Source organism: Zophobas morio, unplaced genomic scaffold (assembly GCF_036711695.1).
Source record: "Zophobas morio isolate AGI-343-1 ecotype UQ-CSIRO unplaced genomic scaffold, CSIRO_AGI_Zmor_V1 ptg000004l, whole genome shotgun sequence".
Lineage (NCBI taxonomy): Eukaryota > Metazoa > Arthropoda > Insecta > Coleoptera > Tenebrionidae > Zophobas > Zophobas morio.
In genome coordinates this window covers 14,125,043-14,141,102 of record NW_026972109.1, presented here as the reverse complement: position 1 = coordinate 14,141,102, position 16,060 = coordinate 14,125,043, and the positions used below count along the sequence as shown (strand labels likewise).

The following is a 16,060-nucleotide window of genomic DNA, read 5'->3' as shown; positions in this document are numbered from 1 at the left end:
AGAGATGCGACGCCGTCCGTCGCTCGTCGACGCCATTTAAGGATATAGTGACGGTGGGTGGTGGGAGGTGGCGATTTGGAGTTTGATTCGGGAAGAGGAAGGGAAAAGCTTTTTTTGGGTTGAGGAAATTGGCCAGTCGGTGGTGTGATGTAATGTACAGGGTGGTCAACGCGAAACAGCCGCAGTAGGTTTTATTGGTTGTTAATTGGTTTGGCGTTGTTAGTGGCCTCGTCTGTCGTCATTGTCGAAGTGATAACTGATTATTTTGTGGCATTTTATGAATGGGAATGACGTAAAAATGGCTCGGTGTTTTTTGGTTTTAAAATGCTGCTTATGTAGGAGGCACCTTGAATAAAAATCAGAGTCATTAGTAATAAATGAGTTACGAGCTGTGTTCAGAGCGGTAAAAATAGTCTGGGATTCTGAATTAATCACTGTAAAAGAACCTGTATTTTACTAAGTTTTCATTTCATGACAATTTTTAAAAACGGTTGCCAGAGTGTCGGTATCGAATAATCAAACTAAATGACATTTATTAACAAGTGGAGTACCCGAAGGCTCTGTCTTGGGGCCGTTATTCTTCTTAATTTACACTAATGACATCTCCTCGGTAGTAAAGTACTCAAAAATGATTAGTTACGCAGACGATACATAAATTAATCACTCATTTAGCGTCGTCGTCTAGCTCGGTTCGTCGTCCGTTTTCACTCGAAATCTGCCCCTTGCTACGTGCTCGAGCAGGGGGCGCTTTCACCTACCGTGATGTAATTTTTGCGGACTTTCACGTTTTCGGAGACCTGTGGGCGATCGACGCGCTAAATAAGGGAAGCTGGCGAAAACGCGTCGGCCCCGTTGCCCTTAATTTGGCTTGGTCGTTGCTTTCGCCCGGTCGACCAGAAGGTCGTCTTAGATGTGAGGTGAAGATCCCCGCGAATTCCGAGCTCGTCGAACTGAATGGAGCGCGTCGTGAAGGTTAGAGGCCATATATGGAAGAAACGCGCTCCTTCGTCGGATACCCAACGGTAACGGTACCCGAAGGCACCACACACATTATTAAACGGCCGCTTTCATTCAGAACGACCGAAGCGAAGAGAAAAAGCGTCGCGGCAACTCGGCGAGACGCAAGGGCCAAGTGTGGGAAAGTTGCCTGTTATGGGCAACGGACGGTAGAGACGGCGACGGGTTTTTCTGAAAGAGGCGCAAAACGGGGCTACTGAGACCGTAGTTTGGGTACGGAGAAGGAAGAAGGAGACGTAGTTGGAGAGTGGATGGGTGATAAAAGCTTGTAAGCGGCCTGCGCAGTTGCTAAGTTTGGTATCCCCGCGTGGCGCTTTGTTTGTTATTATTGGCGGATTTGGGCAAAGAGCTATAAGTCATGTCAGCTTAATTGGCGAGTGTTCGATTGTTGACAGTCGAAGCTTTTTTATTGTTGTTAAAGAACGTAAACATTGGCACTGTTTTTTGAGACAACTGTTAGAACCTGCGTTGGAAAAATTATTTAAAGGAAGGTGAAATTCAAAATATTTTCGTATGGTCTCAGAAGAGGTGGAGCAGTCTAATACCTCTCGCTGCTGGGTAGCGACAATACTTCTACGGGTGATAGTAACTTTCGACAATTACTTCATAGATCCTTCTTTGGCAACTAGTTTATTAATGAATGTTCTAATTCTGTGCCTGTATGTATTCAAGGAATTTTAGAAATTGGTCCCAAGCGTACGACAAAATTAACAATTCGCTCCAACCAAAATATACTCAACTTCTTGGCTAAAGTTGTGGTAAAACTGTGACCATGATTTGTTAATTACGATTTTAACCAACAACTGAAGTAGCGGGTCTTAAAGTCATAATATTTTGTTGAATCATCTCTCTTCATCTTGGCCACAGTTAGTGATTCATGGCTGCTTCACATCGTTCTTAGTCTGAGTCAAGTGTTTGCCGACTTCGTACCTGTCCGTTTGCACCCCATCCTGGGGCCCCGAGCCGGTATGTCCGTTTTCCGCTCCCGGACCGCCGTAGTCCGCCTCTGTCCGTCGTATGTCTAAATAAGGCCTCGCATCTAAAGCAAGTTGCATTTACTGCCACTCCTCTCCTTTCCACGGCTTAATTTGCACGTCCATGCGACTATTAGATTCAGTATCTAGACGTTCTCGTGATCGTCAACGAGTTTTCCGCGTCTCGTTTCTACTATGGATCATAATAGAATTTGAGTCGGTTTCATCGAATCGAATAAACCCTGACTCGCCGCCCGTCGGTTTGTTATTTTGACTATAGTGAATCCTGATCGGGTGGTAGTTACAACATTTTTTAGACATTTTTGCTTGTGCTGTCACTTCTAAAAGGATATAGCGCGCGGGATTTTAGTGTTGGTGTGTGCGAGGAGGTCGTGTTGCGGATGATGGCCATGTTCGGTTCCTTCAATGACTACGGGTCCGACCAGTCGCTCTCGGATTAATCACCTGTGCGGTTGTGTGATTTTTTCGTGTTTTCTTTACCTGTTCGTCTAAAGACGATCGCCGGATTTAAGAAAAGTGGATTATCGCGGTACTTGCGTCCGTTTGGAGGGGAACAGACGTCAATGTTTATGTGATAATGGTTGTCAACCGCAAATCTAGCTTCACGAACCGATCCATGTGGGATGGTGATAGGTATGGACGGTTAAGGGTATTTAACTCGACGGTTTAACGTCACGAGTTGCTAAAGAAATGTCAACGGACGTAGTGACATTTTTTCGGGTTATTTCAAACGGTAACGTAATTGCCACTGTCACATAAATTCACCAGTTAAACTGAATTATCCCACACAATCAACAACACCTTTGTAGATATTTTTAAGAGTTGTGGATAGTATTGCAAGACCTTGGCAACCTCTCATTTGCTATTAAAAACTCGACATCATTTTTCATTATTGCATTTATATATTTTTTATATACTTTTCATTTTTAATGCAGGTGATTCACTAGTAATAGGAGCCCGACATAATTGGGAACGCAATCTAGAATACATTTATACATCAACACATATATGCCTAGCATAATCATACTGTAGAGTGTGGATTTTTTTTTGCTTTTTACCATACTCGTGTGGCTTTTGTTATCGGCCCACCCAAACGGATTACTACAGCTTAGACCGATATTTATTTACGATCCATCTTCCGATAACAATATGAATCATGATCATGACACCGCAGTTCGCAATCTTCATTGACCTTAAATCCATCAAAACACAACCCAAGAATGCTTTTCCCCATCGCTCAGGTGTTATGACAACACTAGTTGCTCAATCGCATTATTTAATAAAATGCCAAGTATAATAAGTTGGCGTCCTTGGAACATTCTTTGTTACAAATTCGTCCTAACCCTTTTATGACATCCGTGCAAAAAATGAGGCCACAAGTATTGAATAAAGATCGTAGGACCACTTCAAACGGCGAACTCGAGCGTCGAAACCCTTTTGAAACTCTTAAAGTTTCATTAAAACCCGTTTTAATCCTGCCTCTTTAATTGACCTATTTTCTTTTTAAAGGTCGGCCCTGCAAACTTTGCACAAAGTTAGTTCGAAAGCGCGCGAAGAAAACTACTTCCAAGGCGGTTTGACCCACGATTGGGTCGATTATTATGAGAAAAATATCGAATCGGACAGATCCTGTCTCAACGAATGGCACGCGATGGACAATCTCGAGTCGAAAAGACCACCATCGCCCGATTCGATTCGTACCAAGCCTACGGAACGTGAGGAAACCGAAAAAGTTATCCGGACGACATTGAAGGAGATCATGATGTCGGTGGATTTGGACGAAGTCACCAGCAAATACATCAGGACGAGACTCGAGGAGGACCTGGATATGGACCTAGGGGAGTACAAGAGTTTCATAGACCAGGAAATGCTGACCATCCTCGGGCAGATGGACGCTCCGACGGAGATTTTTGATCACGTGTATCTGGGGTCGGAGTGGAACGCTTCCAATTACGAGGAGTTGCAAAGAAATGGGTGAGTAGGAGAGGGGTTCTCTCAGTCGAATTTTGGTAGTAACATTTTGTACAGTTACGTATCACAAAGGTCGGAGAAATTCCAGCATATTTCTTGCGTGGTGTCTAGATATCTATAAACTGAAAACAGTGGTGCAAGCCGCGTCTCGAAATTTCCACAAGTATATAATAAAAATTTTTACCAAAATGGAAAAAAATGCTCTTCTATTGTGGACAGGTGACATTTAAAATTTCATAACAATAAGTCTGTTAATAATGGAGATATTATATTCTGAAAATGTGTTGAAAATCCTATGCGCCAAACGTAGCGACTCCTCTTAACTCTCATTATTTGTTTCAAAAATTAACAATGACAACTTTACTGTTAAATACACATGGTAGCATAGGTTTTATTATCGATAGTGCCAACGTAATCTCATAAAACATTAACTCAATGATGATTGGTAAAGAAACGACGTCATTAATGACGTGTACACATTGATCCGTTGCTTTGGTCTTATTGGGAAATTAATGCCCAAATCTCATGGTAGTCGTTACAATTTGATTGACAATCATAACTCGTCTAAGACCGTGTAATAACTAATAGAACTCTCCAACTTCTAAATTGAATTGTTTGTCTGTCTTATCTTCAGAATTTATAACAATGGTAGCAAAATTTAAGTGACCTAGACCTAGTTTCGTCCGGGATTGTTGTTAAACTTTTAGCTTGATGTTAATGGTGTGTTTGTTGTTGTAGGGTTGGACATATCTTGAACGTGACCCGAGAGATCGACAATTTCTTCCCCGGCACCTTCAACTACTACAACGTGCGGGTGTGTGACGACGAAAAAACCGATTTGTTGAAATACTGGGACGACACCTTCAAATACATCACAAACGCAAAACAGAACGGTTCTAAGGTTTTAGTGCACTGCAAGATGGGCGTCAGTCGGTCGGCCTCGGTCGTGATCGCCTACGCTATGAAAGCGTACAACTGGGATTTCCAGACGGCGATGCATCACGTCAAAGAAAAAAGAACATGCATCAAACCAAACACGAGCTTCTTGTCGCAGCTGGAAACCTATCAAGGCATCCTCGACGCGATGAAGAACAAAGAAAAATTGCAGAGATCCAAGTCTGAAACTAACCTGAAATCCCCGAGCGAGGGTAGCAAGATGGACAAGATCCCGCCGGGCAGCGAACCGACGCCGATCATCCAAGCCCTGCCTAAACACGCCGCTCTCTCCGGGCAGGACCTGAGGAATTTGGGAACGAGGCCAAAGTCGTGGTCGCCGGACAATTTACCAGAGACTGAAAAGGAAGCGGACAAGTCGCCGGTTTCCGTCTCTTTGGAAGATCTGAGCCAGAAGTCGGCCTCCAAAGAGAGCGTCAAGGAGAAGCAGGGGCAAGCGCGACACGTGCTGATGCCCTGCGACAACGGAGAGTCGTACAGCGTTTCGCCGAACCAGATCGTGCATCTTCCGGGACAGAGATCCGAGATCCCGTCCGTGAAGGAGCGCGTCAGCGAGCTCGAATCCAAATCCGGGGACGAAAATCCGGCGGAGAAGTCGCCGCCGATGCTCCGGGCGAACCTGCTCAAGAAGGAGATCTGGGATCCGGGCGATGAGCAAACGAAAGCGTCTTCCTGTAATAGTACAAGTAATTCCTGTGATTCCCGAACTGACAGTATAGTGAGTAATCAGACGGTGTGGACTTCCTCGACTGTAGTGAAGAACTTACCGGAAAGTGCTGTGTTGCAAGATAGTATTAATCAAGTTCCTCAGAAGGGGGTGAAGAAGGACGGTGACCCGTTTTCGAATCAGTTGGATCGCGTCTTCGACCGAGAAGAGAAAAAACAGCAGAAGATATCGGTCGAGCCGCAGATCGTGGAAGTGAGAGAGTGCCCGTCTAGACAGAGTTCGTGGAGTTCGTACGACAGTGCGGTGGTGTTGGGGTCGCAGACAGAAGTGGGACTGTCGAGACATAGCTCGTGGGGTTCGGGAGACACTCGGTTGCTTCCGTCGAGGAATAGTTCGTGGGGGTCGTACGACATGCGACCAAGGGGCAAAATGGAAGAAAGCTCATCCGGGATTTTTCCCTACGATAAAGAAGACATTCCGTGGAATCCAGGGACGGTGAAGAGGACGAAGAAGTTGATCGAAGAGAGCAACGGGAAAGGGAACGAAGGCGCGATGACGAAATCCTCAAGCTCAGAGACTCTGTTCGACTATACGGAAGAGAAGCAACCCGTCGAAGCCATCAACAACCAGTTGATTAAGAACTTGAGCGTGACGGTGTTGTCGCCAAGTGCCATAAGCCCGATGATTAGAATCCCGGGGGAGGACTGCAAGAGCCCGAATTCGATCCGGCTATCGGTGAGTGCTCCCGAATCGTCATCGATGGACTTGGTATCCCCGGACTGCTCCTTGTCGAGGTCCGCCTCGAACGTTTCTTCGTTGTCCAGAGACACCTCCACTTCCGTAATAAGCACAGCTCAGTGTTCTTCCGTGAAGCAGCACCGGAGTTTCTTGGAGAACCTCCCCCGAGAGTTCAACAAGGCGGCAAAACCGTGCGACGGTTCCACGTCGGGGATCGTGCGTAGTCTCAAAAAAGAATTCGAAGCGAAAACGAGCACAAACACCGAAGCGGAAAGCCTGGAGAACAAGAAGAACAAAGTGAACAGCATGCCGTCGTCCCCTGTAAGTGTCCACCAAGACAAAGAGAAAGTCGAGGAAATGAACTTTAAAAATTTGTTAGGTCTTTTCGAGAATAATAAGTCAGAAGCACAAGTAGCCAAGCGGCCGAAAAGCGGCAAAGCGTTCATTCCGAGAAACGCACGACATTCGTGCGTCGAGGTGACCAAGTGGAAGAACGGGAACGATAAGGGGGCGGAAAGGCCGCCGATATCGCCGGTTGTTAGGAACGCACCTCAGTGTCTAGTGGCGTCGGTGATAGCGAGTGCCAACAAGAAGCAGCAGCAGTACGGCAAAAGTCACCCCTTAGCCAGGCTAACTATCAAACCAAGGCACAACAATCCACTTTACAACACTATGTAATGCTCAAATTACAAAAAGAAATACGGCTGTGACTGCACTCTTTCTTGCGTTTGTTGTAATGTGTATTTTGTTTCGTGACGATTTTTTACTTTCCGCTTTCTCTCTCTCTCTCACTCTCTCTCTTTCTAACTGCTCATGAAATTATAGTAACGAAAAAACCGCTGTTATTATTCTTTCAATGTGTATAATACGGTTGACACTAAAGGCTTTAAGCAGTAAACTCGATAGTGCAAAGTAAATTCTAAGGTTAAGTGTCGCTTTGTGTACATAGGCGGAAATATTTTTCGACTACTGTAAATTTTCTTGTCACTGCTTACAACCTGCTGTGATTGTTTAATAGCAGCAACAAAAAAATTCTGTTACTCTCACTGCCAAAAATAACTGTGGACCATTTAACCAAACAATAATCTACGAGAGCAGGAGAGTTTCCGATTATTCTTTATTTTGTAACATATCAACATCACAATTTTGCTTTTAACTTTATTTAAACGGAATAATCCGACTTGGCTGTCAAAAATCTAGTCTGTATGTTGTTGCGAAATGAGGAATTACAGCCCCCCAACCCCACGAAGCTCAAGCCCTGGGCAACAAACTCTCAACTTTTTCTTTCTTTTTTTTATCCTTTTTATTACTTTCATTTGTACGTTTCCTTTTTAGGATAGACATTTAGTTAATGCTGTTCTTGCTTTGTGTGTATTTGTGTGATAGTTTCTTTTTTGTACAATAGCGTGTATAAATCAAATAAAATGTATCGCTTGAACATGTCAATAAAAAGCGATTCTTAAGTAAAATCGACTTGGTATAGTTTTTTCGCCGAAACGAACGCCATCTGTGGCAAACCTCCGATGTCGGTGCGCTGCGCTGCCACACCCTTCTTCGGGGGCCCTAGGTCCAGCGAGTAGACGGCAGACGGCAGACCCAGGACAGAAGCGGCACTCTAGAAGCAGAGGAGTTAGAACTAGTAGCTTTTATTAAATCCAATCACCGTCATTCTAATTCTAAGTTAATTTACGTTGTACCACATTAATCGATCGCCACTAACCTTGTCAAAAGTGATAGGTGATAGGTTAGGATAGCAGAGGTATTTTTATTGCTCTACGTAATGTCACTGACGTTACTGTGAAGCAAGTGATGCCAACCGTAGCACGTTAAACCCTGCCGTCGGTGAATTAGAATGTTTTCAGTGATCGGTTATCGGTCCGCTTATTTCTACAAGCATCCCATTGAGGGCGCTCTTCTAGAATTTTTGTTCGTGTGATTATAGTTAGCAATGATATCATTCGTTTTTAAATTGAAAGTAAGTAATCCCCGAGGACTAGCAGTGTTTATGGAGAACACTTAATTGGTTAAAAACAGTGGAAAGAACAATAAAAATCACAAAATTAATCTATTAGGTTTTAACAAAGAAAAGTCAATAGGTCTATATAAAAGGACCACAATTAAGATGGAAGAAACGGAAGAAAAAAGTTTTAAGAAAAATTGAGATACAAAGACGTGGGAAAGAAGGCAAAGAACAGAAAGAAAACCGTGACTGAATAGCGCGGTACTTACCGTATACGTGCTCAAATCTATCACCCTAAAAAGATTCGGAGAAGTTCCTCCACACACCGCGAAATCCTTAGAAGCGTAGGTCCCTATATACAGCTAAGAAAGGATTAATTCATACTTTAGGAATGGCGTCTCTAAAACCTTGCTATTGTGTTCTGTCTTCGCCAAAGTACCGATCATATTCCCAGAGACGTAATCAAAAATTTGAAAAGGTTTATCAGTCTGAAAGGCACACGTCAAAACTTCTGTTCCTTTATAACTAATATCTATTCCTTCTCCACACATGTGCACACCAGACAAGTGCCTGATCGCATGAGGTTGCCTCAAATCCCAGTAGTGTACCACGTCGTCCCACCCTCCTGTAAGAATCTCGTAGTTGGATCGGGGGTGAAAACAAGCTGCGAACACCCTCGACGTGTGGCCGTCGTGAATCTTAGGATTGTTACTAAGTTTCAAAGTGCGACTGTTTCAAACTTAGATGTGGTACCTGCTCGAAAGGATCCTTTCCTGCGTTTTGCTCTCCTCATCGTAAAGATAGATTTTGCAGTCGTCGCCGTAGGTCACGAACTTAGGGTATCGAGGGTGGTAGGTGATTCCAAAGGTCTCCCTGTTTTCTTTGATTGTGAACAGACACTGGCCGAAGTTGTAGTTCCAGGACTTGACGTAACCATTAGCGTCTGAAAGTTTTTATGACCGGTGAAGTTTTTTTGCGAGGGATTGTTTTACAAGTGCAGGTGAAGCAGTTGTTGATGGGATAACTTTTGGAGACTGGACGGTGTTGTATTGCTGTCACAGGTGCGGTTGATTTTTCTATGTCTTCGTCTATAAATCGAGAACTGAAGGTACCGTCGACGCTGTACATCATGATGCTGCCGTCGGAACAACCCGCTGCGATGTAGTCGAACACTTCGTTGTATTTACAGCACAAGATTTCTTTACCGATGTCGCTGCACTCAAAAATAAAGGAAAAATAAAAGTGCCGATTCGTGTATGACATGTAGTTATGTTACGTGTGTTTTATTATTTTATATGCACACATCCATAATAATTGATCATGAGCCAAAGTGATTATCTACTTTCTTCCATAAATTAAATTTGTAGTCTTGAAAAAAACTGTTGTGAAGTGTACGTGTTAAAATCTAAAATCATGGAGAAAAGAGTATAATTATATTCATTCGTGCATGTTAAAACCTTTTTGCCCTTTCGTATACTGCGCAAGTGCAGTAATGAGGACAACCACCCCCGACCACTTTAAAATAACTTTTTGTAAGCAGAAATAGTCGATCAATCCAGGTAATAAGTTAACAACAAAGGTTTGTATATAATAATTTCATATTTTTATATAACATGAACGAATCATGCATCAATATGATACCTACATTTAGCATGGTGGTTCTTTTTGCCCTGTCCTCCCCTACTTCAGTTTCTACGTGTATAATTTTTCCATTTCGTCAGATTTTTGAATTGTGATAATTTACTGTACTCACGTTACTGATAGCATTTTAATCCTTCCCTCTAAGGCCGTGTAGTCCTTGAAGGGTAACGTGTGTTGGATGTTGAGGGTTTCAGTTTCGGGTTCGAAAGAAGTACCCCCTAGCTTCCCCAGCGTGTCAACAGCTATGCTTTTCCTGATAGCCCCCGGTTGGGTGAAGGTGCTCAGCAAGGTGGGCCCCGCCATAGATTTTCTCTGGGGCAGGCCCTTCACTTTATCTTTATCCTTCGGTTTGCGTAGACTCATTCCGTTAATTTGAAGTTTGAATTTGGCGCCAAATGTCAAAATTTCGCAACGCGATATTTTTCAAAAATCCGTGATTTTTCTAATTAATTAATGAAACGTTATCGATGAGGTGCTTCGAAAGGGGGGACATTATTCGAGTTTTATCAGAAAATCGTTGAATGTTTCTACGAAATTTGTTTGTCGCGTTAGCCAATGCCAAAGAGTGGAAAAAGCACTAGAAGCTGGTAGGTGTCACCTTCTGTCGCAATCATTATTAATTTTATATAATGTCCAAGTGATAAATCCGATGTAGTAAGTTAATTGGGGCTTTATTGTGTGTTAATTGTCGCATAAGTGCCCGTCGCAGGCTCAAAATCGCCACGAAGTGTTGACATAACCTAAAAATTTAAATATGCCCACAAGTTATCGTGTTTATAAACAATCTTTTCTCGTCTGATCCTCGACTAGCTTCGTTCATTTTCCAGAAAAGAAATATGAGACGTGGTAAACCACAGCAGGAGATATACAGACCAGGCAGTGGACCCCTCAGAAAATCAAACACAGCAACCGAAGAGTCTGAACCCGACACCAACCTAATACTGACCAAATCCAAGACTTACGCGCACGATGAGACCAGGTACAAATCGGAGCCCTTAACGGAACCCAATCCCCAGCGCAAAACCCGCAAACCCGAACAGATGATCTACGTTCCTCGACCTGTGGCCAACGCCAGGGAAATGTCGCAAGACAACGACCGACACTCCGCCACCAACGGCAACTACGACGACCGTTATACCTCGAGATCGAAACGCTATTCAAACCGAAGGCGCAACGATAGCGGCAACTCTGACTTCCACGATGAGTGGAGGCAGCGCCAAGGCTCCGAACCCAAAGGCATGCCCAACGGGGGCAGCTCGCAACGAATGAGGGAATTAAGGGACACGAGGAGCGTGGAACCCTCGGGACCGCTCCCGTCACGCAATTACGATAAAGGTACAGAATTTGTTGATTTCTACCATGGTCCGACTTTTATTCTTTAATGTTGCTAGAACTGTCTAAAATGACAAATGTCGGAATTTTTATTATTTCTGTCATTATTGGTAGTAGTCATACTGCGATTATTATCAATAATCGTTTTAGTTTTTTGAACTTTGATAAAACAGTGCCTGTTTTTAAGAAGGTTTTTGACTTCACCATGTGTAATCAAACTTTTAAGCTGAGTAGTTGTAAAATCTGTTTCAAACATACACTTTTATGAAAAAGATCTGCTCAACAGTTAATTTAAAGTTTGTTTATTATTTCTAATCAATGAAATCAGTGTTTTAAAATTTTGTTTCTTCACATATCTGTAAATTATCATCCAGTGTGAAAAAGCTTACAATTAAATTTTGTGTGAATTGAAGGTGGATGATTAATGAATTTGGAAAAAACTCAAAATTGCTTTTCATGAATTTGACACAAACTGTACTTTAATTCACGAGTAAGGAAAAATATTGCCAGGCGCCAGCAAAATTTTTTCAAAAGCGGTATTATTCTTGTAATCTTTGTTTTTTCTGGTGCTATTAGTGAAAATAATCAAATATACTTTAAAAATATTTCCATCAACTGCAGTGCCAAGTTGTGTTTTATTTAAAAAAAGGTTTCATAAATTTTACTTATTAACAGCAGCAGCTTTAACATTGTATTTCATGTTCATTTTCTTTTGTAAGCTTAATCGTTTAGCCTCTGCTTTTAAATAATAGTAATACTTACCAAAAATACCGAGAGAAGAAGGTACAATTATTTTTAACATATATGAAATCACCATTTAGTGTTCTCACTATTGCTGTGTACTAAAAATGTATTTTCTAATTTTGATTTAGGTTTTCGTTTTATATTGTTTGGACTCTTCCTTGTATTTGTTATATAATATCACTAATTAGTTTTCAATACATAATTTATAACAATATAATTTATTGCCTTCTTTTTTCAAGGCTACAGACTTTCATTGTTGAATAGCATTTGTTGCAGTTCTATGTGAATATAAATCCAACTTTTGTATGTTTTACGTAATTTCCAATTGTTTCTAGACTTTTCAGTCTTTCATATTTTTTAGTTGCAACAAATTTGTTCTGTGAAAACAACTATTGGTATTTTGTCGATTTAAAAAAAAAATGGGTGTCCAAAATTCTCAAATCTGTATCAGCAAATGAAAACATGTGACACCGATAATTATAAATTTAACGTAACATCTCGTGCAGCTGTGAATCATTTAGCGGTTCGGGAATTGTTGTTTATTCTAGCACTTTCATCGTACCCGTTTTAAAATACGTCGCATAAAATAATTACATTTTGAAAATATGTATAGATAATTTTACAACGTTGACATCTTCAAGAAAAAAAATCAAATTTGTGCTTACAATGTTTTATGGAATTTTTTGTATGACTGTTTTCCAGTGGCCTTCAATCAGGTGTCTGTATTTCACGTTGAGTAAATGTTTACGTAGAACTGTCACTTTGATTTTCTCCTTTAACTAATTGTTTTTAATAGAGACGAGGGCACGTATTGTTTTCTAAAAATAACGCAGGCAAAATTACATCTAGTAACGCTGTGGAAATTTCGTATCTGGAAAACCCTATCGAGACGCGCGTCAATTTCTTAACGCGAATGTTAAAACAGAATCTCGAGTTACGGTGGCTTTCAGGATGACAGTTTTGTGATAATAAAATATGTAGGAGTTGTTTTTGTTTTGAGTCATTCAAGACAGAAGAATGTCGGCGATGATAATAATATTTATATTTTTACTTTATTTACCAATGAAGTTGGATCTAATGTTGCTCAAGGTTTATTTCGTATTTAATTTGAGTTTCTACAGTTTCAGGGTATTTGTATGTACATATTTATATTTTTGAGACTACATATACTGTAAAACCTCGCTATAATTTTTTATGCGTAGAGATAGGTGAGACACGACTGACACGTATTAAATATATTAAAAGAAAACGTATCCATACGTAGTCTGTCTCAATCAAGTCTTATAATTTTTTAGCTTTTTGATACAATTTTTAATTTTTTCAAATTTTCTTTTTTCAATTTTTCAATTTCTCAACTTCCAAATTTTATATTTTTCGTTTCCTTGATCTTTCAAGTTCTTGATTTGTATTTTTCATTTTCCCGATTTTTTCATTTTCATTTTTTCGAATTTATGTCACAATGTTTCTTTTTTCATTTCTTTTATTTTTTCAATGATTCTTTCGATTGTACAGTTTTCGTGTATTCATTCGATTTTCCAATTTTTAAATGTTTCAATTCCCAATTATCCGATTTTCCAATTTTTTTGATTGTCAATATTTTGACTTTACAGTATGTACTTCGTTTTTTCGATTTTTTAGTTTTCTCAAGTTTTTTTCTTCCAATTTTTCAAGTTCTTGATTTCCAGTTTTTAGACTTGCAAAGTTTTCATTTCATACTTTTTTGTTTTTTCATTTTTGATTTTTCAATTTTACAATTTTGCAATTTTTTGATTCGAAAATTTGAAGAATAGAAAAATTTTAGAATCGAAAAACTGAAAAAATGAGAAATAGCAAAATCGAAAAATTGCAAATCGAAAAATTGCAAATCGAAAAATTGGAAAGAAAAATAAACGATTCGAATCGAAAAATTGGAAAACCCACACCTTGTGGTTAAAATTATAAAGTCGAAAAACTGAAACATTGTAAATATAATTTATGTACCTAGTATCTTTTAGATGAAAAATTTTTCAATCTCTGTAACATAAATTTAAATATTGTAAAGCTTAACTCCATGTTCCCGAATCCGTCTTTTTTTATACAAATTTTCACAAATCTGATTGGTGATTGGTTATATCCGTTCTGTGTACCATAAATAAATCATTTTAAGTTCAACGAAGGTTTAATTCTTGTTGACATAACATAACCTAGCTTTCGAAGTTCAGCCACAGACAATACCTTTATTCAAGTTATGTTGTGAAATTGCGAATTTGTTTTGGCAACAAATTTTTGGGTATTTACCCGGTATTTTTGGTTTTTGAATTAACGTACAGTGTGATTCAAAATGTTTCTCATCAGGAGCAGGCATGAAAATCAAATTCACCTATCACGGTCTCTCACTCTTCCAATCGAATTCCGAATTATTAAATATAAATTAAATGTACTATAGTTTTGTTCTAATTTATTAAAGGTTTTTTTTTATATAAAAAAAATCATCACTATTCGAGAAATTAAATTCTGAATCGGGATCAGATTCTTCTATATTAATCAGAGACTTGATTTAATTTTCTATTGTAAAAAAAGTTAGGTGTGTGAAAAGGGTCGTGCCCTATTCAATTTTTATTTCCCGAGCGTAAACTAAGAAAGTATTGTAATCAAGTCCAGAGGACGAATGGCCACTTTTATATTTTCTCAACGTTTCATGATCTCTAGAGTACGAAAAAAGTAGTCTTTCGTTTCCGTTTGTCTGTCTGTCTGGTGTCTGTATCCATTATTATTAAACACATAATCTCCGAAACTGCTGGACTGATTGTTGTCAAATTTTGTATGTATATTAGAAATATCATGTAGATAGTTAAATGCTAACCATAATTTTGCGAATCATCTCCACCAACAATTTGATGACGTTATTTCAAAGAATTCTATATTTATTTGATTTAACTATTATACTACAGTATAGTCCTATAAGTGTGGTGTACGAATCCGGTTTGAGTTTTTCCGTAACCGTCCAAATTTATTTTTGCAAAAACATAATGCACGATATAATAAGTAATAGTTTATCATTAGCGTAAGGCATCCCGGTTGTGGTCTAGTGATTTCAAACGTGGCATCTCGTTTTTTTTCTTTTTTTTTTTCCTGTTTTTCTCTCGCATTGTGTATTATCTATGTTTATGACGTTATAACAAATTTTTTATTGATGAAGTTACCCCACTTTCCCGAAAAGGTGAGAATACTCTCTTTATTTAAAAAGCTTCTCGAGGGCGCCGAATGTCTTTTTTTATGTGAAACCTTCCCGTGGGTCCCAACTGTCTTTTTTAAAAATTAAAACTTTTCGGGGGCGCCAAATGTATTTTTTTAAGAATGTGCAACCTTCTCGGGGGCCCCAGTTGTCTTTTTTAAATATGTAAAACCTTCTCGGGAGCGTCAACTGTTTTTTTAGAATGTGAAACCTCCTCGGAGGTCCCAAATGTCTTTTTTTAAAAACAGAAACTTTCTGGGAGCCCTCAAATGTATTTTTTTTTAAGAATGAAACCTCGGGGGCCGCAAATGTGTTTTTTTTTAATGTGAAACCTTCTCGGAGGTCTCAACTGTCTTTTTTCAAGAATGAGAAATCTTCTCGGGGGCGCTAAATGTCTTTTTTCAAGAATGTGAAACCTTCTCGGGGGCCCCAAATGTCTTTTTTTAAGAATGAAACCTTCTAGGGTCCGAACAACTGTTCTTTTTTTAAGAAAGCGAAACCTTCTCGGGTACCCCAAGTTGAGTGTCTTTTTTAAAAATGTAAAACCTTCTCGAGGGCGTCAAATGGTTTTTTTTTTAGAGTGTGAAACCTCGGAGGTTTCAACTTTTTTTTTTTTTTTTTTTTTTTAATGAAAACCATCTCGGGGGCTCCAAATGTGTTATTTTTAAAGTGAAACCTTCTTGGAGATCTGTCGTTTTTAAAAATAAAACACCTTTTCGGGGGTCCGAACTGTTTTTTTTTTTCAAGAATGTGAAATGTTCTCGGGAGCGCCAAATGTCTTTTTTAAGAATGTGAAACCTTCTCGGGGGCCCCAAATGTATTTTTTT

General features: G+C 39.8%; 3 protein-coding genes across 12 annotated transcripts in view; 2 read left to right on the top strand and 1 right to left on the bottom strand.

Annotated features, from left to right (window-relative positions):
• Positions 1-7,811, top strand: part of LOC135142125 (protein phosphatase Slingshot) — an 82,799-nt gene extending 74,988 nt beyond the window's left edge. For 4 of the 6 annotated variants that reach the window (XM_064073799.1, XM_064073793.1, XM_064073802.1 and 1 more), the window contains exons 6-7: positions 3,522-3,986; positions 4,722-7,811. In XM_064073799.1, the coding sequence (XP_063929869.1) occupies positions 3,522-3,986; positions 4,722-7,020 (2,764 nt within the window). In that variant the 3' untranslated portion in view covers positions 7,021-7,811. Of the gene's footprint in view, positions 1-2,155; positions 2,646-3,521; positions 3,987-4,721 lie in introns of those variants that run through there. The other 2 variants (XM_064073810.1, XM_064073815.1) reach the window with 2 other exon arrangements.
• Positions 7,698-10,336, bottom strand: LOC135142158 (uncharacterized WD repeat-containing protein alr2800-like). Of its 2 annotated transcripts, none has more exons than XM_064073831.1 (6): positions 10,056-10,336; positions 9,295-9,515; positions 9,056-9,245; positions 8,710-9,013; positions 8,572-8,664; positions 7,698-7,957 (listed from the first exon to the last, which is right to left on the bottom strand). In XM_064073831.1, exons 1-6 carry the CDS (start codon positions 10,304-10,306, stop codon positions 7,802-7,804), a joined length of 1,215 nt encoding a protein of 404 aa, XP_063929901.1. In that variant the 5' UTR covers positions 10,307-10,336; the 3' UTR covers positions 7,698-7,801. The 2 variants fall into 2 exon arrangements, with proteins under 2 accessions (XP_063929901.1, XP_063929908.1); XM_064073838.1 differs by having other exon boundaries at positions 7,870-7,957; positions 8,572-8,654.
• Positions 10,337-10,440: 104 nt separating this feature from the next.
• LOC135142109 (telomerase-binding protein EST1A) overlaps positions 10,441-16,060 on the top strand; it is a 101,564-nt gene continuing 95,944 nt past the window's right edge. For 3 of the 4 annotated variants that reach the window (XR_010282466.1, XR_010282464.1, XM_064073779.1), the window contains exons 1-2: positions 10,441-10,530; positions 10,771-11,278. Coding sequence is in view for 1 of the 4 variants with exons in the window: in XM_064073779.1 (XP_063929849.1) it covers positions 10,780-11,278 (499 nt within the window). In the remaining 3 variants the exon portion in view is untranslated. The other variant, XR_010282465.1, reaches the window with a different exon arrangement.

What these genes read in the sequence shown, in the direction of transcription:
- LOC135142158 (XM_064073831.1), bottom strand. Translation starts at nt 10,306, where the DNA reads ATGAGTCTACGCAAACCGAAGGATAAAGATAAAGTGAAGGGCCTGCCC. An exon ending in AGACAGAACACAATAGCAAG is followed by an intron (nt 8,665 to 8,709) that starts GTTTTAGAGACG and finishes ATCCTTTCTTAG; the next exon opens with CTGTATATAGGGACCTACGC. An exon ending in TAGATTTGAGCACGTATACG is followed by an intron (nt 7,958 to 8,571) that starts GTAAGTACCGCG and finishes CTCTGCTTCTAG; the next exon opens with AGTGCCGCTTCTGTCCTGGG.